This window comes from Pyxicephalus adspersus, chromosome 3 (assembly GCF_032062135.1).
Source record: "Pyxicephalus adspersus chromosome 3, UCB_Pads_2.0, whole genome shotgun sequence".
NCBI classification, from domain to species: Eukaryota; Metazoa; Chordata; class Amphibia; order Anura; family Pyxicephalidae; genus Pyxicephalus; species Pyxicephalus adspersus.
Genome location: NC_092860.1, coordinates 64145588 through 64170993, shown reverse-complemented (window position 1 = coordinate 64170993; position 25406 = coordinate 64145588). Strand labels below are relative to the sequence as shown.

Sequence of the window (25406 nt, the reverse complement as noted above, 5' to 3'; positions counted from 1 at the left end):
CAAGTTTTTTTTTTGGTCAAAAATGAACGTTACTTTCAGAAACAGGGAGTGGCCATTGGCACTTATTGTGCACCTAAGTACGGCAACTTATGTCTTGTAAGTGGGAAAGATATCAACTTTAACCAATAGAACATTGTCAATTACTTTGTATAGAAAATTCACGGCAAGCAATGCTATCCTTCATGCCAAAAGCTTTCCCCTCTGCCCATTAGTACATAGTATCCCTTATAGTCAGTGTTTGACATGAAAATTACAACATAGATTAAGAGGTAGAGGTTATGGAAAAAAAATATTGGCAAAAGCCTATCAGAATGCAAAGATGAAAGAAAGGAGTAATCTGTTTTTTTTTCTACTCCTTTAGTAAGTAAAAACACAATCACTAACAAGACTAATTACCACTTATACTAATAAACATCAAAGTTTGAAAAATATTTTATTCATATATTGGTTCTTGTTAACAGATCATCCTGTTATATCCAAATATGTTCCTATATCTCCCACTATTACATTTAGACAAGCTAAATCCCTAAAAGATAGGTTAGTTCATAGTCATTTATCATAACAACCTATTAAAATAAATAATTACACAGTTCAACAAAAACATTTTTTTTTCATTTGCCAAAGATTTTTCAATATATATATAGTGTATTTCAGGTCTGTTTAATCCAGAAATTACATCAGTTTCATTGAATTGGCTCTAATTCTTGTGATAAGGGAATCGGAATAGTTGATTTTACCAACAAGTATTAACACAGCATATTATTATCAATCTTTATTTACCCTGACGTTTTGCATCTTATATATTAAATGTAGCATTATTTTCATGAAACTTTCATTTGTCTCCTTTTTTTCATACATTTGCTTTTGTTACAGAAAATGAGTTCTTCAACATGTTTAGGGAACTAGGTTTCAAGTTGAACAAAAGGACCTCCAAGACTATGTTCTCTGGAATATTGCCTGTGCCATGCGCAACACAGGAAAGGCAGAGGGAGCTTGGACAGCTAAAAGCATGGCTTAAGTCCTGGTGTAATAGAGAAGGGTTTGGGTTCATAGAGCACTGGGTTGACATTTCATTAGGGTACAACCTGTATGCCAGAGATGGTTTGCACCTAAATGAAAAGAGGTTCGCTGTGCTGGGGGAAAGATTTAGGGGAATAGTGGAGGGATATTTAAACTAGGACAGGGGGGTGGGACAGTTAAATAAGGTGGCAGAAAAGTTAGTCAGGAGTCAGACACTAGTGGAGGGTGGATTGGGGATAGTTGGGGGGAGGGCTATGGATAATTGTAAGGAGCTTCCCATGTTACAAACAAACATTGGATTGTGCAGTACTAGTACTAAAAAACAAAAAAGAATTGGCAAACAATGATGGTAAAAACAGCAATGGTTTAAAGAGCCTGTTCTTTGGGAGACTGGGCTGTCAATATTCCTGGGTATACTCTTTCATAAAGACAGAGTCAAACGAAAGAGTGGTGGTGTCTGTCTGTATGTGACAAGTGATCTAAAAATGAATGTAAATGAAGAAATTGCGGATAGAAAGAGCGATGAGGTTGAGGCATTATGGGTGGAGTTAAATATGGGGTTGAATAACACCCAATTAATTATTGGAGTCTGCTATAGGCCCCCCAGTGCTAAGGAAGAAATAGAGAATCAACTACTAGCACAGATAGAAAAAGCATCAAAAAGTGGAAGTGTTTTATTCATGGGGAATTCAACTACCCTAACATTGACTGGAGTAATGGCACTACAGGAACAGCAAAAGGGAGGAAATTTGTGAATTTATTACAAGATAATTTTATGGTACAGTTTTTAGAAGATATAGACAACTAGATGTGATACTCATCTGGACCTAGTCCTTTCTAACAATGCAGAGCTTATAACAAATGTGCATATAAAAGAGAATCTGGGTAGCAGTGGCTATAATATGATTTTTTTTAATGTAAGCTGTACACAGGAAGCAAACACAGGAAAGATAAAAAAAAATAATTTTAAGAGAGCAAATTTTCCATATTAGGGCAGCTCTCTGTGAATTGCACTGGGAGACAATATTGTCCTTTAAAGAACACTGAACAGAAATTGAAATGTTTCAAGTCTGTTCTACACAAACACACTGAAAAATATATTGAAATGGGTAATAGGTTTTAATTTTAGCCTCTTAAACTTATGTGGCTCACAGCTGATGTTAAAAAAGGCGTAAGGAACAAGAAAAGGTCATTCCAAAAAAACCTTCATCATTTGAAAACTTTAAAGAATATAACAAAAGATGTAAAAAGGAGATAAAGTGCAAAATTTCAAAATGAAAGACAGATTGCAAAGGAAAGTAAGGCAAACCTCCCAATTTGTTAAAAATATATTAGCAAAAAGATCAGATCTAAGCATATAGGCCCCTTAACCACCGCTGGCGTTCCAATTCTGTCAGTTTTTAATGCAAAAAGTGATCCTATTTTTTTTTTTTGCATAGAAATGTTTATTGTATATTGTGGGCCTGTAATTCATAGGATTAACTCCCGGGTATGATAATTATAATTATTTATTATATTAAATTAATAAATTAATAATATTAATAATATTATTATATATAATAAATAATAATTATAAAAAATAATGAAATAATAGACCAATAATAGACCAAAAAAATTAAAAAGGTCAGGGATATTAGTGGGCAAAATGTAATTCAGGGCACTGGGCAATAATGTTTGGTGCACTAAATAAAATACTTTTATTTTTATTATATGTTGTGTGGTGTTTTTTACCGTAAAAAACATTTAAAAGCAGATTACATTGTAATCTGCTTTTAAATTTCCCACCTGGCCACACTCCCCGAATACATCACAACTCGCATCACCAGGAAGATGTCACATCTTCGGGTGATGCGAGTGGCGGTGTCCCGCCCTACCTCACCCCCTGCATCCACCGATCCTGCTGCTGCTCATATCTCCAGGCAGATGCAAGCAGCAATAGTAAATTCCGGGGGTGGTGCCAGCGGTGATTTCCCCCTGGCACCACCCCCAGAATTTACTAATTCTGCTCGCATCAGCAGTTAGATGTCATTCGCATCTAACTGCTCATGCGAGCAGCTGCGTGGCCGAGACCCCGGTTAGTATTTAGAAGCAGATTACTCAGTAATAAATTTTCCCGCCCGGCCACACCCCCTAATGCAGAAACGCATTAGATTGCCGCTGGTGCCCGGGGCACAGGTAAGGGGGGCTTCTAAACTTACACCGAGTGTGATTACTCGGGATTACCGCTTTTTGCAAGTGAAATCCACCCTGAGTCACACTCGGGATTACCGCTAGGGAGGTTAAAGGATGTCACTGGGTTGGTAACTGGAGATAAAGAAAAGGCAGATTTACTAAACACTTTTTTTTAGCTCTGCGTACACAAAGTAAAATGGCAGAGCTCAAGTCCAAATTCATAATAGCAATGTCACTGCTTTAAATGGGTCACAATGGCTCAGAATTGATATGATTGAGAAACAGTTGGGAAAAATTAAGGTTGACAAACCACCAGGACCTGATGGATTACATCCACGTGTCCTAAAAGAGTTGAGCTCTGTTATTTCAAAGCCATTATTTCTAATTTTTAGAGACTCTTTAGTCAAGTTTGGGATAAAAAGTACTATTTCTGTGTTTGCAGATGACACCAAAGTATGTAATGGAATTAAGTCCATACAGGATGTCTATAATCTACAAGAAGACCTAGATGTATTATTTGATTGGGCAGCCAAAGGATCTGGGGGTTCTGGTAGATCATAGACTAAATAACAGCATGCAATGCCAAGCTGCAATATCTAAAGCTAGCAAAGTACTTTCTTGTATTAAAAGAGGAATAGACTGCTGATGGAGACATATTCCTGCCCCTGTACAAAGCATTGGTCAGACCACATGTGGAATATGCTGTCCAGTTTTGGTCACCAGTTCACAATAAGGACATTGTTGAATTGGAGAGAGTGCAGGAAACCAGCTATGGAGGAGAGATTGGCTGAACTGAATCTATTCTTCTTTGAGGTCTTTGATCTTTCACGATCCTTTCCAACAATTGCACGATGCATGAACAAATGTTATACATACAGCACCATTCTTTATGGAGAGGGGAAAGGGAGAACGACAAAGCGGCACCCCGCTTAGCTCTCTCTCCCTTCACTTGTATTATATTCTTTCATTGTCTATTGCCCGTGGACTCGCCAGGACAGTCGTTCAGACCATGTACGACGAGCGCTGTACACATGCAATATTCTCGCCCGATATCGGCCCTGAGCCAACTATCAGACGGGAACTATTGCACATGTGTACGTAGCCTAAGAGCCTATTTTAGCCAAATGACTCAACCCGTCACTACAAACTATCATTGATCCTGATCAAAGAGGACCAACAACAGACATTCTCATGGTTTGGTAAGTGCAATGTTCTAAAAATAAACTTAATGCCATGCCTGCTATATCTTCTGCAAACGCTCCCTGTCCACCTACCATACTATGTATTATACAAATTTAGGCATGAGTTTCTCCACTTTGTCTGGGGGAGGGGATCCTTGTATCAGCAAACAGATTATCAGGTTACCCAAATCCAAAAGGAACCTGGTCTTATATCAAGAAGCCATACACTTGCTGGGACTAATAAATTGGTGCAGACATGGGAGGCAGAAAAAATGGGCAGCGTTAGCGTTAGAAGACGCAGTATCTCCTATTACATTGGGTGGAGTGGTGTGGTCTTCTCCAGATACCCTCACAGCAGTGAATAAACACCCACTGATTGGTCCTACATTACGCACTGTTACTAAATACTTTAAGGTATCTGGAATGCAGACATACCCATCATCTCTGTCTCCAAAACTTTACAACCCACTGTGTCAAATATGGAGAGAATAGGGAGTGTTCTGAGCCAAACAGTTTATTAATACATCAGAATGGATGGTGACTGTATATTAATACATCAGAATGGATGGTGACTGTAACCCCCCTCACTCACTTTCAGCACTGGGTATCTGGCGCACACTGCAATTGTCCCATTTCCTCCGCTTTATGCCTGCTCCAGAACAGTTTGATTACCCAGTCTAACATAATCACTTTGTTTAGGAGAGGGACCATTGCAGGGTACGCTATCTTACACTCATCAACTACTGCTAGCAAGATCTATCCCATAGAGAGTACCATCTGTTGCCTAATAGGAAAGAAACCTTAATATCACGCTCTCAATGAACAGCTGGAACAACTTTTGTACTTTAGTCATAAAGCCTCAATCAGTAACAAATCAAGAAGTAAATTGCAAAATACTCACAAGGTGGTATAGAGTTCTGTCTGTCATTGTGAAAATGTACCCTCAGGTGCACGCTGCTTGCTGGAAATGCAAGAGCAACCTCGGTAGCTTACTCCACATATTTTGGAGTGTCCAGTGCTAGCCCCCTTTTCGTCCAATGTAACAGAAATCATATTTGACCTAACGAATGTATCTATCCATAATAAGCCAGTTGGTGTTGCTTCACATTTTCACTTTCTGAAAGAAAAAGTACCCCTTATTACCTAAACACCTGCTTAATGCAGCGGAGTTTTCATGTTTGCATGTATTCCAGTACATCGGAAAAATACCTCCCCTCCAACATTGCTACAATAGTTTAGAACAGGAGTCGGCAAACTCCTGCCTTTAGGCCAGATACGGCCTAGCCAGTAGTTTGTTCCAGCCTAACGCCCCCTGGCCGATCCGGCCTAATGCCCGCCGGAACAAACTATCGGAGCTCAGGAACCGCATACTGAAGAAGACTTGTAATTCCTTTTATACTCATTTTTATCTGCAAATATTTGAAAAAATCACCTTTGCAACCCTTCATTGTATAAGCTGTAATGCCACTTCCTCCCTCCACCCAAGCTTGACATGAAAATATGGCCACTTATACATAGGAAAGTTTAGTGCCGGGGATCGCATTGAAACTGCAGGCGAACTCTCAATGGATTTTCTCCATTGGGAGTTCATATACAGTTCAGTTCCCACGGTCACCCAGCTGATAAGTACAGCCCAGTGACCCTGGGAACTAAACTGCAGATGAACTCTCAATGGAGAAACTCCATTGAGAAATTGGCTGCAGTCACAGCTGATTGGAGGCTCTCGCATGCCTCCTTCAAGCAGCTGTGACCGCAAAGTGTTAATATCATTGTTTATGAATTTTACACTTTATGTACTTTTTTTTTAGCAAGTTAAGAAAATACCTGGTATTTTGAATTAGAATATTTAAATCCAGACATGTATGTCCTTGTAACATCTTGTGAATTTACCTGAAAACAGAAATGTTTTGAACAGAGCAGCAACATAGACAGCTATTTTATGTAAACTACAAATACAGTGTCCCATGTAATAAAGTTGAACAAGGAAGGCTTGTTTGTAGTAAAAATAAGGAGAGAAGCTTAGAAACATGGTAACCATAACTACCACTACAAAAAATGGAGAAAATGTAGCCACTTGTAGACAGGAAGTGTTATTCACATAGCCTAAAAAAATCTAATATAGTCATCACAAAGCGTAAAATAGGATCCACAGAGCTTGGCATCCTCCCATGCTGCCTAATAATACTACCTTTTAGTGAAAACCTACATATCCCACAATTCGATGGCAAGTGCTTAAAGGAACCTATGCTCCTATTTATGCATAATGCATATGTGCCTATGTAATTACATATTGTTGTACATATTTTGTTTATTATGGTCTGGAGAAAAACACTTTTATGTTTAAAGACCAGTAGGTGACATTTAGATTCATCCCTTTTATGATTTCAGTTTTTTCATTACCTTCTGTTGTAAAAAGCTTATAGTTCACAAAGATTAAAGCTGATATTTACAAACACTTTGGATTTGTCCCCATTTCTTTCTTCAGTCATCTCTGTCTGAATTTTCAGAAGTAGAGGTAATGTGCATATGACCGAATTTATCATTTATTAGTAATTTTGTAGGAATAAAATGTATGGAAATATCAGCAAATTCATTTCATGAGTTGTGGTTTTAGTGAATTTTGTCTCCATTTTTTAAATGCGTGTTCCATGACCCATTGAGAGCTGTTTAAGGGGGTGGTAATGGACAGGTATTTATGAAAGAGAAATTACTTGATCATAAAGCTTGAAGGGGAACACAAATGATACAGTAGGGAAAGATAATATGCATTTTCTGAGAAGTTCTCTATTATGATCAGTATGCATAAAACATAGCACTCCAAATTCCTTGACTGAAACTATCAGTGATCTTTTATTGAGTGAGTAAATAAATGTTACTTTGATACCAAAGGACAGAAATTTACTATTTTAAATCATTCTTCCTAATCCTTGTGAATGGGAATATATCTAAAAAGAACAGGGTGTATGTAGAGATATTGTACCCACACACACTTCTAACATACTTAAAGCACTGCATAATTTTCTGTCATTAGCGCCTATTTATTTTTTTGAAATAGTAAATATATTGTATACCTCTTTTTTGGTAAATGTCTGTGTATCCTCCAAAATCACTGTACTGGTTAACAAAACATTTTCTAGCATCTAAAAAGAAACAACTTCTGCTGTCCTCTCTTTTTAGGAAACCCAGTGGTTTAATGACTGACATATTACTTAGAACATATATAATAAACCACTATTTTAAACTGTATGAAAAACAAATCTATTGACTTAAATATATAATATTTCCCTTAACACTAGGATAAATGCAGAAATGTTTTGTTTATTGCTCCTCAGGCTTTATCTTTTATTTACTTTACACAGTCCTTGCTCAGAAATCCTAATTTTTAGTGAAAAAAAAATAAAATTAAAAGCAAACCTATTGACCAAGAGATTAAATATGGTGACAACTGGAACGTGCATCCAGATTAGTAATCACATGATCCTGGACTAATCTGATACCAATTTAGGCAGAGGTTCAGGAGATACCCATAAAAATGCCAGATAACTGATTTAAAGCAGATATAAACTAAAATTTTTACTTCACATAAAACAGGATAGACACGCTTATGTAAAGTAAAAACTAATATTTTTTTTTAAGGGGGGGTTAAAAAACAAAAAAAAGGTGAAGCCGCTTTTTTCTTTATTGCTGCGGCGGTAAAGGCAGAATGGGAGCGCAAACCCTCCTGGTATACTCATGTCAAGCCTCCCAGAAGCTGGAAAAAGAAGCTTGCATGCACAATGAGATTTCCCCGATTTTCACGGTGCACGGTGTGAGATCGGTAGAGGTAGGCAGATGCAGGAAAAAATATGGTAGTGTCAGCCACTTCTTCCACACTGGAGTGATAACCGATAACAGGATGGCACAGGACCCAATCCAGAAAAGCTCTGGGGGGATCTGCTTAAGTTAGGTGAGCAAGTGTTTTTCTTTTTTTTTAGTTTAGTTCCGATTTAAGCAAGAAATAGTCAAGATACATTAAAAATATAACTACATTTTTACCATTATCCATAATTACAAAAAGCAAAGACCCATGTCAATCTTCATATCTGCTAATAAGAGAGATTTAAAATGTCTTGATAAAGATACTCTTTCCTAAGAGCTCCAGGGTTTACTAATATAAAACCTAATAATAAAAAGATGGGATACTGAAAATGTTAAAAAAAAAAAAAAAAAAAAAAAATGAATGACGCAATGATTAAAAAATGTGTAATTCCTATATTTCATAGAAAGTAGTAGAAAGACAGCATATCAGATGTTAAAATTTACAGATTTTAGTTGTTATTTTAAACCATATATGCTCATTTTGAATTTTAGGTCAGCCATGTTTTATAGAAATTGGGGCATGTTTATCACAGTGTGGAATCAACACTTCTTTTAACTTTTTTTTTTTTTTACTACTGAAATCAAACTAAACAAGAAAAAAATATATAAAATGTTTCAGTTTCAACATCTGATATATTGAATTACTGTGTATTGTACCGTTTCTAACTAAATATGTGATTCAAGTGAAATAAAAATCATCTCCTTCTGTTTTTATTTACATTTTACAGTGTCCAATTTTTTTTTCTCTTTAGCCAGAAGGAAATACTTTTATTTAAAAAATATATTTTTACATAATTGCAACTTATAAATCTATACGGCTTTCTGTTTTTTTATGTAATTTTCTGACTAATCTGTTTTTGTTTTGCAGTAATTTGTTTTTGCAGTAAACACAAAAAAAGTTTGCTTACAGAGTCCGGTATGACACAAATAGCAAAACATTTCATATACACCTAAAAATTGGAAACATCATTGGCCATGAGTCATTTGCAAAATGTAAAAACAGGTATATCCTGTGTATTCTTGAAATTTCTACGATCAGTGGAAGATATGAGCATAGATTTTACTCTGCTCATTGTCAGTTACTGTTTTGTGAAGTCAGCTCCTGAGAGATGAAGCGTTTCAGACGTTCTAAATATTGGCTGTACAACTCAATATCATTATGCCCAGCACCCTCTACCCAAAGAGGTTCAACAGTTTTGGGACAGCGTTCATAAAGGGCCAGACCATGGGAGAAATCAATCACTTCATCTTCTGTTCCATGAATTATCAAGACTGGCGATGTTATCTTGGAAACCTTTTCAATGCTACCAGAAAAAGAAAGTATACAGAATATAAATTAGTAATAGTAAAACTATGAAATAATTTTTTTTTGTAAAACAATAATTAATAATTTTCAGTATGCATTACTGTTAAGGGCACTTGATACTGTAAGAATAGCACTTTATACTGCAGGAACAAGGCAAACTGGTGCTTTAAAACTCATCTGGGATTTTGGATCAGAATCTATAATTTGATGTTCCCAGTGTTGCACATTAATCTACCTAAAAGCGTTGACAGCGCCCTATTTTCCAAACTAGATGACTCTGTTCCAAGGTCCCCAGCTCGGCTGACCTCATACTTCCTCCTGGCAGCCCGCATTTCAATAGCGTGCTATTGGAAAGCAGGTAACATTCTGTTGGAATTCACTAGAAATAAGCTCAAATGGATCATGGTAAATGACAAAATGACATGTACCATAAAAAATAAACTGGGTATTTTTCATAAAACCTGGGACCCATGGATTACATGGACTACACAGCTGACTATGCTCAGTCCCAAAGTTTAAACCCCTTCCACAGTGATAATATATCTGGAACCAATGAATTTAAAAGGTGTGCAGCATCTACTTCCACTACTTGCCCTAGACCCCATGAATCCCACATGATTGGGAAAAGACCAAGATGGCTACCTGAGAGACTGCTCTCAGTGAGTCCATGAAGATAGACTGAGATGGGGTCCCTAAGGTGAAAGGGATAGGCCGTGCACCTTTTTGGAGATACCTTGCATGCAAGAGCTGCTTCAACAGCTGGATACCCTAGCCTGACAACCCCTCCAGTAACAAAGGGATACAAGAGGACATACTACATGTTGCTTTAAAGGCAGAAAGTGTAGCTAATGTCAGAAACCCATTTCAAAGGAAGCGTTGCTTTCTTTTTCCAAAAGCACATGTTAAAAGTCCTAAAAGGCAGATATTAGGCCTGAAACATATTTAAAACCCCTAAATATTTAATGTAATTATTAGGAAAATGGAATATATCTGGTAATAAGGAACTTACAATACTGCCACATTGTCTGGCGCTTTACTCTACAAAGGGTCGCCTTTTTCTTCATAACCAACGCTACCTAGCTCTTTTAGGTATGAAGGAAAATATGACCTGCTCCTCTGTGACAGTGCTCAGGTCTTGCAACTGAATGTCACATGACCAAGGGAGTGATGCTACTGCTCCCCCAGATCCCTGACAATGCCAATTTCAACCCCAGCTGTGACAGAAAAGGAGGCAGCAGGGGAGCACAAACATCGTAAGTATGGGGTGGGCACAGAAAGCAAAAAAAAATGACAAAGTTTGTAAATCTTCTAAATCTTTCATACTTCAATATGAAAGAATGTACACCATCCCATATTATACATTGACTGGAGTAGGATTGGTATATGAAGTGGTGGAAACAGCTGGACAATAAATGTTGAGCAGGATGACTTGTAATGCCTGTCATGAGGATCTAAGACATTTGTATAAACATTTCGGAATAAAGTTTTTCTCACTGAATAACGAATAAATGATTGGTACACTTACTTTGGAAATGCATCAAAACAGTAAGTTTTATTAGTGTCTGGAAATGCAACTCTCATCCCAGAGGTCAGCGGGGAGTGTAAGATGACAGCAGCACATTCATAACGAGATGCCAAGTCCACTGTTGGTACAGTGCCTATACTCTGTCCATAAAGAAGTATATTTTCAGGGCAAATTCCATACCTTGGGAATATAAAAGAAAAAAAATTATGCTTTTTTATTTTATATTGCAAGTTATTATTGTTAGTACTATTACATGAGTATGATGCTTTCCTTATTATAACACTTACATTTTTGTTGCATTTAATGTATACACATTTTCTGTCTTGTGAGTTTACAAGATGATATCTGTACAAAATTTTTCTATGTACGGGTACAACTGCTCATAGAATGCTGAACACTAGACAAAGCAAAAAAAGAGGACAGCCCATTCTAATGGCTTTACAAGCACAAACTCAGAAGAAGGAAGCAACAGTAGGAATTTTTTTCCAGGAAAATTGCCGGCTGACAAGGCTAACAATGCAAAAAATAAATAAAGTAGTTAATAAACCACTAGACAAAAGGATTTTTTGAAGAGGGTAAACAATTACTAAGAGCTGGACAGAATGATAAAAGGTGTTTTGGCAGTCCCCACAGAACACAGTGTGACTAGATTATAATGCATGATTCAGGAACTTTGAAGCTAGTTTTATGCAATGTATCCTCATTTACACACCAAAACTTAAAAAGCCTGTGACTCAGGATCCAGGTGGCAGAAAAGCTGATGCCTGGTGTCAGCATTCTAGAGATAGAATGAGCTGTGATAAATTACAGAACATATTGTCCTCATTATAGTGGAAGAAGATAACATTATGCAAAAAGGAATGCCTAAGTTGGGAAACAAGCTTCTCCTTGTTAAGACCACTTGCCTTAAAAGACAAGGTTTCTAGCTTGTAGTCCCACTTAGCTGAGGTAAATGCAACAATAAAGGCCTGACTTTGCGAGAGAGTTATTAAGGTTATCTCTTATAAAATCAGTCAGTCACCTGATACGTTTAACTAACTTAGTGAGGTTATCCCCCGTTGTCCCCCAGCTGGGCCATTTTTAGGGTAATGAACTTACAGGGAGTGAGAACTGTAAGGGCTGTGGAAAACTTTTACCTATTTTAGCGTTAGTAGCACAAAAGTCAATTTTACATAAATATGGGGTTCAGGAACCCCCACCCTTGGCCTTTTCCTAGACAAACTGAAACATGTTTCACATAAATTGGATTGAAGCCTCCATGGATAAAGAGACCAAGGCCAATCAATTTTTTGGGGGTGTGGAAGTTGGAACTTCAGACTGAGGTAGTATCCAAGTCATTGGTTGAGTGATTTCTGGTTTCAATACATTTTTATTACATTTTCAAAAGAATTAGGGAAAGGGTGGATAAATACAGCATGTAATATAATAAACACAAAACCACTAACATTAAAGTATGTTGTTGAAGGTCTAGGAAACATTTGGTAAAGAAAAAAGGGAAACAGGGCCCTAGGAGAAGGGGGAATTTAAATTGTTTATATACATATTTGAAAACTTATAAAAAAGCTGTATGGGCATTCATACATATTTTTTGTAGACCAAGCTTTAAGCTGCGTACACACGTCAGATAAACTATTAACGACTGAGCGTTCGATTATTGAACAAAATAGTGTTTGGTGATAAGCCAACAATTCCAGTGAACAAGGAATCTTGTTTGGAACAAAGAACCATCCAAGTGGATCTATTTGTACACTGTGTGTACAGTTGATTACAGATTGTGCACAGTACTGTGCATGAGTGACGACTGAAAAACAAACTTCTGCGTTTCTCTAATACTCTTTGTTCATGCTGTTCTTCACTTAACAAATACAACATAGCAAGGGCCGCTTTCTTTTCACATGCAAAGGCATATTGTTGGGAGAAGTGATTTTACAGGATGTAAAATTACAGTGATTCACAGGTGTTCAGGATGAATGTTTGTTGAAAAAATTACCAGTCACTGGTGTGTTCTTTTTGACTCAAATCTATTATTTCCTCAGCGTTACTTACTCCTCTACGTCATTTCCTCAAACTCTCAACAATCACATCTATTGTTTGTACATTACCGGACAAATATCTTTAAATGAACGTATAGTTACACCATGTACAGAATCATGTGCTATCTGGTCTTTCAAACAGAATGTCAAATAACACTGGGGAACGCATTTTTTGTTTAGTTAGATCTTAGTTTTTTTTTACTCATTTTTGGGTGGTGAATCCAGAAATGACACCAGTTCTTTGCTATCACCAGTTTTTACGATACAGAGTACCCTCAATTTTTGTCAAAAACATACATTGAAAAAAGAATGAAATAATAACTTGAATGTACAGTTTATTTAAATTTCTTTTATTCAAACAAATGATTTATTGTTACTCAAGAAACAATCGTACCTGACTGACACTGTTCAGTAGATCTATACCACACTGTGCCTTATTTTACTTCACACTGAAGATGTATTAACATTCACTTCAAAGATGTTTGAGAACAAAATACATGCATGTACGTTAACTATAATAGTACTCATAACTCAGAAAGTGTATGTGTTAGGGAAAAACTGAAATCTGCTCGAAAAACTGATTTAGAAAAGTTTGCTGTGGTTTCTGATGATTATAAAAACAAATTTTTTGTTGTCCTGGGGTATTGCATGTGTGTGGATAGCCTTAGTGCTTAACTGCTGCTAGGGAAGAAAAGACAAAAGCAGGAGCCATAAAAATTATTTACAAAAAGCTCCCTCCTGCAACCCCCTCGCTTTCAACAGAAGTTTATTTCTTCTGCCTCTCCCTCCTTTCATGTCACTCAGCAGTCAGCATCAGTATATGTTTTGTCTTTTCTCACCTCATGTTTGCTCTGATCTTTGACCCTAATTTCCTTCCATTTTGTTTGGCAGCAGTTCATGTTATAAATACCAGGCAAAGGAAACTGACCTCTCATCAGCAGACCAGGATCATGTGAGACTGGTCTGCAACAAAAATTTTCAGCATAGTCAAAATGTTGATAATAGGAAAAAAAACTATGAGTAAGGCTACGTACACACGTCATGATTCTCATCCCATAATCGCCTCAGGGTTGATATCAGACGACAACCAGGCGTGTGTACAGCGCTCGTTGTCCTTCCTGGCGGATCCATGGACAACGAACAACGCGATTTTGAATTGCCCTACTAGCACAAAAAGACAACCTGCAGGTACAAAACATAAGGTTTTGCCCTTTGACTCAGGTGCAGGAAAAGTATGACCTGAGTGCAGAGCAAGCACCCCAAAATAGACCGTAGACAGGTACTCAGGATGACAAAGAAAAGACAGCATCAGCAGTGAATATCCAAATCTGGGAGTAAAATGATATGAGCCATGAGTACAGGATAAATGAATCCTCAGCTTTAAATCTTAATCGGGCTGAAGAGAAAGGCTCTAGAGTCCTACCTCTCTCAAAGACAATAAACTGATTGTTTACTATATTGCAGGGGGGGCAGCCCCCCTGCAACGCCGATGCATTTATCTATGCATAGAAAAATATGTCCCCTAATAAACAGAGGGAGAAATTTAATTTTTTCTATGGCCCCCCCAGAATCCAGAAAACTACCTTTTATAGAGAAACAGCAATGGCAGCCTTTATCTAAATAGTTTTCTAAAATTTTTTAGTATAATAATAAAGCATTAAAATCATGCACAAAAATAGGATCATCTTTGTGAAGAGAAAAAAAACATGATTGTTGTGACAGGTTTTTTTTTTTTAAATGTACTAGTATAAAAATACATTTTAAAATCATGAACAAAATATTATCTTTGTGAAGAGGAAAAAACATGCTTGTTCTGACAGGGAAATACCCATTTGTATACTTAACAGCATTTTACTTTATTTACTCTGGCAATATACCAAGTAGGAACAAGTAATTAGCAATGTCAGGTATTTGTTCACCTACATTCAAACATTCGGATGCAACTAAAATGTGTAACGTATGGGAGAAATGAAGATCTTCTAGCAAAAGGGCACAGAAAAACACAAAAGATAGGCAGTGTATATTTAGTATCTTTCAAGTGTAACATAAATTACTAAACATACTAAACATAAATTACACATCTGGAAATGTTAGTTGTGCCTAAATTTTACATTTTGGTTAAAGTAAGGAGGGGCTAGAGTAGATACTGATCAAATCAATGTCTTCCCCTACACCGCCCCGAGTATCAGAATGAACTAGCACTAGTTAGGAGCTGTACAGCATTCCATCATGGGGAATGGGGGAATCAAGAATAGGTTTTTGAATGACTATTAGTAGAAGTATATGTTAAAGCAGACCTAAACTGAGAAAACAAAAAACAAGGGAGTCCCTTTGTCCCTTGACAAGGAGACATGCAATGGCCCCTGGTGGTTTTTTGTTTCTGCTGTAAACTAGAGTTAAGCTCTGTGTGGCATGGCCGCACACACAGGAAGTTGCCAGGGATGTAACGAGTTAAATCATCCAATCAGCGAGGAGGATCGCTGTCGCCAATCGAAGTTCGCTGTGAAGCCAGCAGGGTAGATAGCGGCACCCATCCCTGCAGCGATGAGAGGTCCTGAAACTTTCATCAATGCAGGGTGACAGCACATGTAAAGTATGTGCCATAATCGGCAAGTATGCTGTACAATAATATTATGCTGTGCATACTTGCTGATTATGGCAGAAGCTCACCTGAACATGATTAGTTCTGCTTAAAGGAAGAGATGTATTGGCGTGCTGGTTCAACACAACATAAATACAAATATCAAACTTTAGTTCACATAAATTAAACAAAGACTGATTTGCTGCTTTTATTCTGGAGTTAGCAAGTGTATTTGTAGCTATGTAAATTACATACTTACCTTGTACGTAAAGCTTGCCAAGCAGCATCAATGTCTGCATACAGGTTCTTTTCTGATGGACGACCTGAGCTAGCCCCGTACCCGGAATAATCATAGGAGAAGATATTACAATTGATACGTGTCCCTAGACCCAAGTAGAAGCTGCTCATCTGCCCCAGATCCACTGCATTGCCATGAGAGAAAAGTAGGGTGAACCTGCAGGAGGAAGCAAAAGGAAAGAACACTAAGAGATACATATTAAAAAAATCTAAACATATATATTACTAGTAGTAGAGGATGAACTAGAAACAGGTGAGTGTAAGTAAGAAGTATTTTTGTTTTGTTTCCTTGGAAAATTTTGACTTACAAGAACAGATAGTAATATGAAAAAAGGGGGATCATATCAAGGATCTTATTACTATTAGCAATACTTCTGCAAAGCCTATTCATTAAGTAAAAAAGAATGAAAAAATGAAAGAGAATGAAAAGGAAAGAGAAGGCTTTTTTGGCTGTATAAAAATTAAAATAAACTTTTACTAAGTATAGATAATTCACCCTATACTAGACAGAAAGTCCAAAATTTTTTTGATGAGTTAATAAAGTACAACTCATACATATAGATTATAACATTAGTTCATATTAGGGTGTCTTAATTTACCCGACGCATTTTGCCTAATGGCTTTCTCAGGGGTTTCAGAGACTCAACTTGTTGTACATGGTAATGCAAAAAGGAAAAGAAGAAAAGGCATGGTATAATAATTATTATAAAATATTGATTATATGATCATAATTTAGCCATAAGGTTACAATTAGTAAGAACACAGTATCTAAATGTAAAACATACTTGTACTGTGAGGTGAAATTGTACATTAGTAATTATTGGTAAATTCCAACGATCATTGTATATACAGGCGATTGAGTGTGTGGCCAATCACCTGTATATACAATAATCGTTGGAATTTACCAATCATCATTTACTAATGCAAACAACTTATTATGAACTAATGTTATAATTTATATGTATGAATTGTACTTTATGAACTCATCAAGAAATTAGTGGAATTTCTGTCTTGTATAGAGTGGACTATCTATACTCAGTAAAAGTTTCTTTTCATTTTTATACTGCAAAAAAGCCTTCTCTTGCCTTTCTTTTTTAATTAATTCATACAAGAACAGAAATGAATGTGTAGTACCCAAAAATACACAATTACATATGTGATATTGGCTGACAAATTTAGCAAACAAATAGTCCTCACTTACTAAAATAATAATATTTTTTAAGCAAGTGTTACATTAGATACAAGTTAGGGTTACAGTTGAGCAATCTTGTGACCTTTGTTCATAAATATTAGTCTGAACATCACAATAAAAAATAAAGATTCAACTGTAGCTGTTTAAGCTTCGTACACACGTCCAATGGTTCTCGCCCGATAATGGGCCCAGGGCCGATATCGGACGAGAATATGACATGTGTACAGCGCCCGTCATCCATGGTCTGAACGACCATCCTGGCAGATCCACGGACGATCCTAATGCAAGGGAAGGGGGAGAGCATGCAGCAGGGTGCCGCTTCGTGGCTCTCCCCCTCTTTATAGAACAGAGCAATGCTGTATGTACAGCACTCGTTCATGCATCGTGCGCAGTCCTTAATCGTTAGAAAGGATCGTGAAAGATCCTTTCCAACAATAATAATTGCATGTGTGTACCCAGCTTTAGTCTGTAATGTTAACATGTGAGCCTAAAGATACTTAAGGCAGAACTAAAGTCATTGGTGGGTGGCTAGATTCTGACATATTCAGCAAAGATGCACAGCATATTTGCTGATTATGGCACATACTTACCCTGTGCGGTCGCTCTGCAGTGATTGGCGATGGCAAGACATTACATTTCTGCAACTGCTTCTAAAAACTCAGTCTAACCTTTTAATTGTAATTTTTAATAGCAAACCTGTGTTTTGGTAACTCAGAACAAAGCATATAATTCATAAAGTGTACATAAGGTCAAAAAATATATGAAGAACATCTCTGCAATATGTGCACATTTCCTATGTTTTATCCCTTTGAAGACCCAGCAAGTACAAAAAAAAGGACTGTAGATGTGGCAGAAATGCAAAGAACTACTAAATCCTATTGGCGGCTGTAACAACAATTTTGTGGTGCCAACTCTGCCCAGATGCCTTTTGCTAAAGTACTGAAACTCTCCCACTATCCTATTTTGCACAACATTGACGCTAAATACCATGTACCCCAAGATGAGAATTAGGAAGGATAATAAAATCTAAGATTATACACAGAACACAGAAAACTGAATTTCTGACTAAAGGTATAAACTTATCAAACAGATATAACACAATTATTTTATGGGAATAGTTAACCAAAAGAAAGCAAATAAAATATGTTTATTGTCAGAGTTTACAAGTATTTCACTGCAAATGACATGTCCTAAACCTATGGCTTTAAATATATTTTTAACACTGTAGATTACTTTTACAGGCCCTTACAGGATAAATTTCTGTCCCCCATCTCCCTGGGTCGTTAGCTTCCTTGAAAAAGCAATAGTTTAGTGGAAAAATATTTAAAATGCCTACATGCACATAGGCCAGGCACATGCATGCTACTGATGAATGCACAGCACATGTTTTAGGTTCCACATTTATGATTAACTATCAACTGTAAAACCTTTGAAAACTTCACCTAATAATACTTTTTGAGTACAGTAGTTATTCCCCATTTCACATGCAGCCTTGAAATATTTAGTTTCTCTTAACTTGAAACAACTATTTTCGAATGTGTGAAAGTTGTAAAAAAACTTATAAAGGTATAAACGTATAAATAATTTTTTTTTTTTAACATTTGCCCTGAGATTAGCTCCAACGTATGAAAATCCTACTAATGGCCTTCTATTATTTTCTCCCTTTGGTTTGTAAAAATAAAACATTGAAAATGTTTTATTCTTGAAGTGAAACAAATCCTTCCAGAACTCTTCCTAGCTGTTAATATCCTGTGAATTATATCTCCTCTACAGTCTTATCAGCCATATTTTAGGACTACCAAACCACTCCCCAATATGTTATAAGTTTTTGTAAACCCGTCCTATGATGACAATGTGTTCAGGCATTGTGGTGTGCCACGGGTATGTTTTGGGGTCTGCTCTGGTGTGCTGGAATGGGATGCCACAAAACCTGCATTCATTCACACAAAACAAAACCAGAAGGGCGTGAATGGTCCCCCACTTCAAAGATTTCGAATTTAGGAGAATTAATGGTAAAAGTAACAATTTGAAAAAAAAAGGAATACATATTGTTTTGGCTCGCCGACAAAATGTACCTGCAGGAAAAAAAAGATAACTATGTTTGTCAATTATTGCACACTCATGAAATAGTTTTTTTTGGTCTATGTGGGAAAAGAGGCCACAAAAAGTTAGTTCCAATAATTATAGTTGGTAAACGAACGACCAACGATCCTGCATGATATCTTTGAACAATTGTATAGCACCGATCCTGTACATGCAGATAACGACACGATTGTTCAATGATATTGTACACATGATAGATGCATTCGTTTGAATGATACAGGAAGTGACGTGCACCAGAGGAAGTGAATAGTGTGTACGAGCGATTGGGTCAAACCAACGACATTCACCACACTGTTCCTTTGTCCCTCCGTGCAATATGCCCCTCAAAGTATTCTCAGGATGAAGAACTGTGCTGGAAACTGACCAATTTATTATTACCAATAAAGAGGACCTGTCATATGAATGATAAAAATAATGGCAGGTCATATATTATTATACATATGGCAGGTACTCTTTATTAGTAATTAGAGAGAGAGAGAGAGAGAGAGAGAGAGATATACACACATAAAAAAGTCACAATAAATTGAAGCACCTGTACAGAACGTTCGTTCATCGCGTATGCTCGGAACATGCAAGATCACTGAACGACCGTACACACGATAGACGATGAACGATCTTTGTCTAATCAGATCCGCCGTGCCGGTCGTTCATTTCCAACGACTATCCTCATTCGTCGGCGTCATTGGTCACTTAGAACGATTTTTGGCCAATTGATTGTTCGTCTGGCGTTCGTTTCCAACGATAATTATTGGACGTGTGTACGCAGCTTAAGTTGCTGGTAAAAATACATTTTGGACCACTGATCCCTAGTTTATAGTGGCAAGAATTTCAGCAGCTACTTACTACAGCAAGCACCACAAAATGCAGCACACATCTTCAATTTGGCACAATGTCTCCAAAGTTTCAGGTAACCCTCTGAATTCAAATACAGGGTCCCGAGTATCCCCAACATTTTCTCCAGCTATAACCACCCCTGCCCTCTCTTCCAAAGAGCGCCTCTTCAGCTAATTAAAGTACGTTCTATAGCATTGTGGGATATCTTGGAGGCAGAATTAGAGATTCAAAGAAAAAAAGTTCTCATATACCAAGGCATATTTGCCGTGTATGTAGGAGGGCTCCTTGGGCCTTTGAAAAAAGGAGAACTTGATTGTGTACACGTTAATCATTTTTGACGACAAATGGTCATGCTCCTCCTGTGTAAAAATCTGACATATTCCCGCAGTCACGGGAGGATATTCACTGATCCCTCCCGGTGGATCAAAGAATGACAGATTTGGAATGACCACTATGCTTGTCAATTTAGCCCACTGTGCTCATCATCCCCCCTTAACTCCAATTACAACAAAACAGGCAATTTGCCACTGGAAACAAAAACAAAATATTGTCTCCAGTGACAGAACTTGGATTTGTGTACGTAGCTCTGAAAACATGAGTAAGCACCTTTTCAAATCTGTGGTGCTGAGTTGCAGTAGATGGCTGTAGACTGGAGACAGATTTACTTTCACACAGCAGAAGTTACTAGTAGATATATTCTACTTGATTACCTTATCGGGAGCCAAGAAAGCATATTTATAGTCAAAACCAAGTGAAGAAGGTTGGGAACCACTGCATGGTGTGCATTATGTGTCCGTTGACATTTTCTTTAGGGTTAAGTTCACATCTCCGGGATATATTCATTGGTAAGCTGAGATGCCATTTTGGGGGGCAAGACACTATTGTGAATTGTGTTACCAAAACTTAGGTGTAATTCAAGTTGTGCTGGGGTGCATTGACAGCCCAATGAAAACAAACTATGTTGCCTTAAGGCCAGAAATGCACATTAACATTTAATGTAATTTATCAAACCACAGAGATGTGATTCTGGCCTTAAAGAGGAACTAAATTCAAAACAGCAAAAAAAAAAAAAAAATACACTTACCCTTAATCCTTCAGGGCATTACGATCCCTTGCTGATCTCTGCGCATGCGTGAGATCGGCAAATTTTGCTCTTTGCGCAAAAATTTTACGTAGGTATCCCGGGAGGCTTTGCGCTCCCATTCTGGGCCGCCTAGGCAATCAAGAATTAGGGGGCAGTGCAATTTTTACTTTTACATTAAAGGAAACGCTTTAAACACCCATTACAGCTTTTTCCATTCTGAAACCATTTTTTTTTACAGTTAGAAAATTATAACAGTTGTCAAACAGTGTGAATGACTGCATGTGTGAAGGGACTATAAACTACTTTGATGTTTTTTTTTTTTTTTTATAAATATATATGTTTTTTATAATGTGTTTACATATAAAAAAAAAAAAGAATTTCTAGTTTAGATTAAAATAAAGAATGAAAAAATACCTTGCGCCAGGAGAACAGCGAATATACATGCAAGCAATTCTGTTGCCACGGCTATTCTTGGTCATAAAAACTTCTATGGTATCCAGCTCACGTTGACTGTACTGAAAATCAGCACGATCCGTAAGATGAAGTTTCCATCGTCCCATTAAACCTGTTCTTTCTCTTCCATTACCAACCCTTACAGAGGCATCTTGTTCTGGTAACACAGCATAGGTTGAAGTTGGGGGCAAAAATGCAAGTTTGGCTGCAATCCTGCCCGGACATGGTGGACAACAAAAGAGGCAGCACAACTCCTTTAGGGAAAACCCGTTCATCTCAATGGAAAAAAAAAACAAAAAAAAAAAGCACAGCAATTCAAAAAAACTTGTCAAAACAAACTTTTTTTTTTTGCTCTTCAGTTATGACAGACATTAATCATAAAATACTATATCATAAAAAAAAATATATCCAAAGTGATATAACTGCCCTCCAAAATTTAGAGCATGGTCAAACCATTTTTACAAAATAAACAGAATCGGCAAAACAAACATAACCATGCGTGTGCATATATCCCCAAAACTGTGTTTTATAGCTTCAACATGCATTCAAATCGTGATAATGCGTTGAAGTTACCTATGTAGATAAAATACATATTCACAAAATATTCCTAAAGGTGAAAGAGTCTGTAGAACTGAACAGCTTTACCATGTAGACCGCAGATATAAATCAGGGAAAAACACTTTTGGGGGCAGAAAAATACTTTTAAAATCATCAGGCTGTCCTTGTGTTATTTACAGTTCTACGTTCTTTCCAGGCAAACCAGACATAATAGTGCAGCAAAGACAAAGGATAATGCAATCCGATTTCAATCCTCTACTGAGCCTCCATCAGGGTAAATCTGGGTTCTCCACTGTTCATATGACAAATCATACGGTTAAAAGAAAACACACTGGCCTCTAATCAGCACTCGAAGGAGACATTTCCTTGGTGTGCAGCTCCAGGATGTCTGGCCGTTTGTATACCTCCAGGTGCTTGTGTTACATGAAAAGATACATCCCCAGCCTTCCTTTATACGTGCACGCTCCTTGCTCTGGGTTGAGCAGACTTTTGCTGTGCAGTTTTGTTATCAGTTTGCTTACAGGTTAGCGTTGCGCACCCCTTTCTAGGAAAATAGACACGAAAACATTTTTTTTTAGTTTGCACTTAATATAAGATATACTCAAACATGATAACCAAAGCCAAAATGGCAAAATTATAAATGGCCAACACTAGCAATCTTTATATTTGCCAATATTAATTTTCTTCAATACCTTAGTTTTCAAGCAAAAATGATGGCTTTGTAAACCATTTTTCACCGATTTTACTGTATTCCCTAGAGAGAAAAAACACAAACCACTGACAGTGTTACAATGGCACTAGTGGTATACAATACCACTAGTTCTAAAACAGTAAGGCTGGGTCTACACAGACGTTTTTTAAAACGCATGTAAACGTTCCTACTGCGTTTATATGTGCTTTTATTATCGTTTTAAAGCTTGCCTTTAAAACGCTGGAAAACGTCTATGTCGCATTTGTAACGCGTTTATGTTTCAAGTGCTTATAAACGCGGGAAAACACCCTATTGAAATTAATGGAAGCATTTACCCGCGTTTTTGCCTGTTTTTCAGCGTTAAGGCTTAGTCTACACAGACGTTTTCCCCCAGTAATTAACCTGAGGCTTTAAAAGCCCATGTTTTAAATTCCCATGCATTACAACGGGCTAATCTACACCAGGACGTTTCCTTGAGGCATGTTTTTGAGCACTATCTTTAACATTGCTTGCAAGGTTTAAAAAATTAAAAGGCAAAGTTAACGCTGGAAAACACCCCAAAACGCAGGGAAAACGCTTTAATTGATTTCAATGTAGTGTTTTCCTCAGTTTACAAGCACTTAAAATGTAAACCTGTTAAAGCGTGTTAAATACACAGGAAACCACGGCAAGCTATAAAACGCTAAAATGCAAGCAATGTTATACATAACGCTCATAAACATGCCTGAAGGAAATGTCCTGGTGTAGATTAGCCCATTGGAATGCATGGAGATTTCAAACATGGGCTTTTAAAGCCTCAGGTTAAACACTGGGGAAAACGTCCTTGTAGACTAAGCCTAAAACCAAAAAAAAGGCATGAGCGCCTCACACTATTCATGCTAATTAGCACCTCAACTCACCAACATGGGTTGTGGTACACATATTTTTTGTTGCTGCAAACAACTTTCATGATTGTTTTCAGGGACATTAAAAAAGGACAACTGCACAGACAAAACTGTGCAGCTCTATGGAGAGAAGAGAGGAAGGACAAGTGGGAGGCACCCCGCTGTGTCCCCTGCAATAGCAAATGCAGGACAGCAGTTATCCCCACTTCACTGTACACAAGCTATGTTTTCACCATCATTAAGTCATTGGGCTGGCAATCTCATGGTACCACATGGTACCACAATAAAACAAAAAGACACATATGCTGCAAAACATCACATTCTAGTGCGATATATATATATATTATTTACAGACTAGTATCAAGAAAAAAACGACCAAATTCCTGCAAGCACTATTTTTAACACAGTGTAGTACAACGCACATAGCAGATAAGGGTCTTATCGCATGTTGCTGCAAACATTGAAGTGTCAACCCACAACCTCCACAACGTGCTAAGTGGAGTTTTCTGTGCTAGCAATATCTAGCAGGCATGAAAAATTTAGCAAAAAACAAGTTTACTTAGTCCTTATGAACAGATCCCTTCTACATGCGTCTATTTGCTAAATAACTGTGCTATGCAAAGAATAAATTATGCAGACTGTATATATGTACATGAGCCCGTTGTTTTGAAAAACATCGAGACTTCAAATAAGAAGCACAGACAAACACACAGGTAAGCACAGTGACTTGTCAGCTCTTTTTACCAAGCAATAGACGTTCAGAATAAGTGAGCAGAGTGGGCTACCAAAGGAGTGCCAGGGATGTCCTTTCCTTCATGTAACTTCCGGATATGACACAGTGCTGGAAATGACGAAGGAAAGGAAAGACTGGGAGTTGAGATAGAGAAGAGAGGGGAGAAAGGGGGTGGGGAGGTGCTAAGAGGGTACAGAAATCTCTGACAAGAATGGCTGCTGACTTACATTGTACACTTGTCATTAAAGTTATGAGCAGTGAACGTGTAAGCTGTATATTAAAAGCCTGTGAACAGCTTTACACATCTCTTGGCTCTGTCATCTTCTCAATGAAAAAAATGCAGTCAATGTGGCAGACAGAAAGAACTTCCGTTTGGTATAAGCATTCGACAATCCCACTTCTTTCAGTCGGTATTGTTCAAACTGGCAATATAAATCATTAAGTAATATGTATATATAGTAAACCACCATGTTCAGTCACTTTCCAAATGAATTCCAAAATTCCAAAGAATCACTAAACCTTGTGTACCCAAAATGTACACATTTTTAACAATACATTGAATTAAAAAATGCATGAATCACGAGTAAAAGTGGTTTCATGTGCTTTCAAAATGAATCCAATGTGAAAAATGTGTACATTTTGGGAAAAAACCTGATGAATGTTTGATTAAAAAAAAACAATAATGAGAGACTCCAAAGAAAAAATAAAGGCATGTGAAAAAGTTTAATGCAGGGGGAAAAAAAATGTGTTCAAAACCAAAGGGTGACAATTAGAATAATGAAGATGGCGGCGCCCTGCGACTAAACAGGGATAGGATAGCATCGTGGGTTTAGTACAGTAGACTTCTGAACCCATGCACTGTGTGTTGCATAGATTGGTTACATTCTTCTGGTCCCTACAG

At 37.3% G+C, this 25406-nt stretch overlaps 1 protein-coding gene across 1 annotated transcript; it reads right to left on the bottom strand.

Moving 5' to 3' along the window:
* Positions 1-417: 417 nt before the first annotated feature.
* LOC140326400 (alpha/beta hydrolase domain-containing protein 17A) lies at positions 418-24601 on the bottom strand. Its single transcript, XM_072404949.1, has 5 exons — positions 24517-24601; positions 21601-22741; positions 15936-16130; positions 11063-11242; positions 418-9535 (listed from the first exon to the last, which is right to left on the bottom strand). The coding sequence occupies exons 2-5, from the start codon at positions 21912-21914 to the stop codon at positions 9307-9309; spliced, it is 918 nt and encodes a 305-aa protein (XP_072261050.1). The 5' UTR covers positions 21915-22741; positions 24517-24601; the 3' UTR covers positions 418-9306.
* Positions 24602-25406: the final 805 nt, after the last annotated feature.

Excerpts from the sequence above, each read along its gene's own strand:
- LOC140326400 (XM_072404949.1), bottom strand. The coding sequence starts at position 21,914 with ATGAACGGGTTTTCCCTAAAGGAGTTGTGCTGCCTCTTTTGTTGTCCA. Across the intron at positions 16,131-21,600 it reads CGCTGTTCTCCTGGCGCAAG|GTTCACCCTACTTTTCTCTC; the intron begins GTATTTTTTCAT and ends TTCCTCCTGCAG. Across the intron at positions 11,243-15,935 it reads TGGCAAGCTTTACGTACAAG|GTATGGAATTTGCCCTGAAA; the intron begins GTAAGTATGTAA and ends TATATTCCCAAG.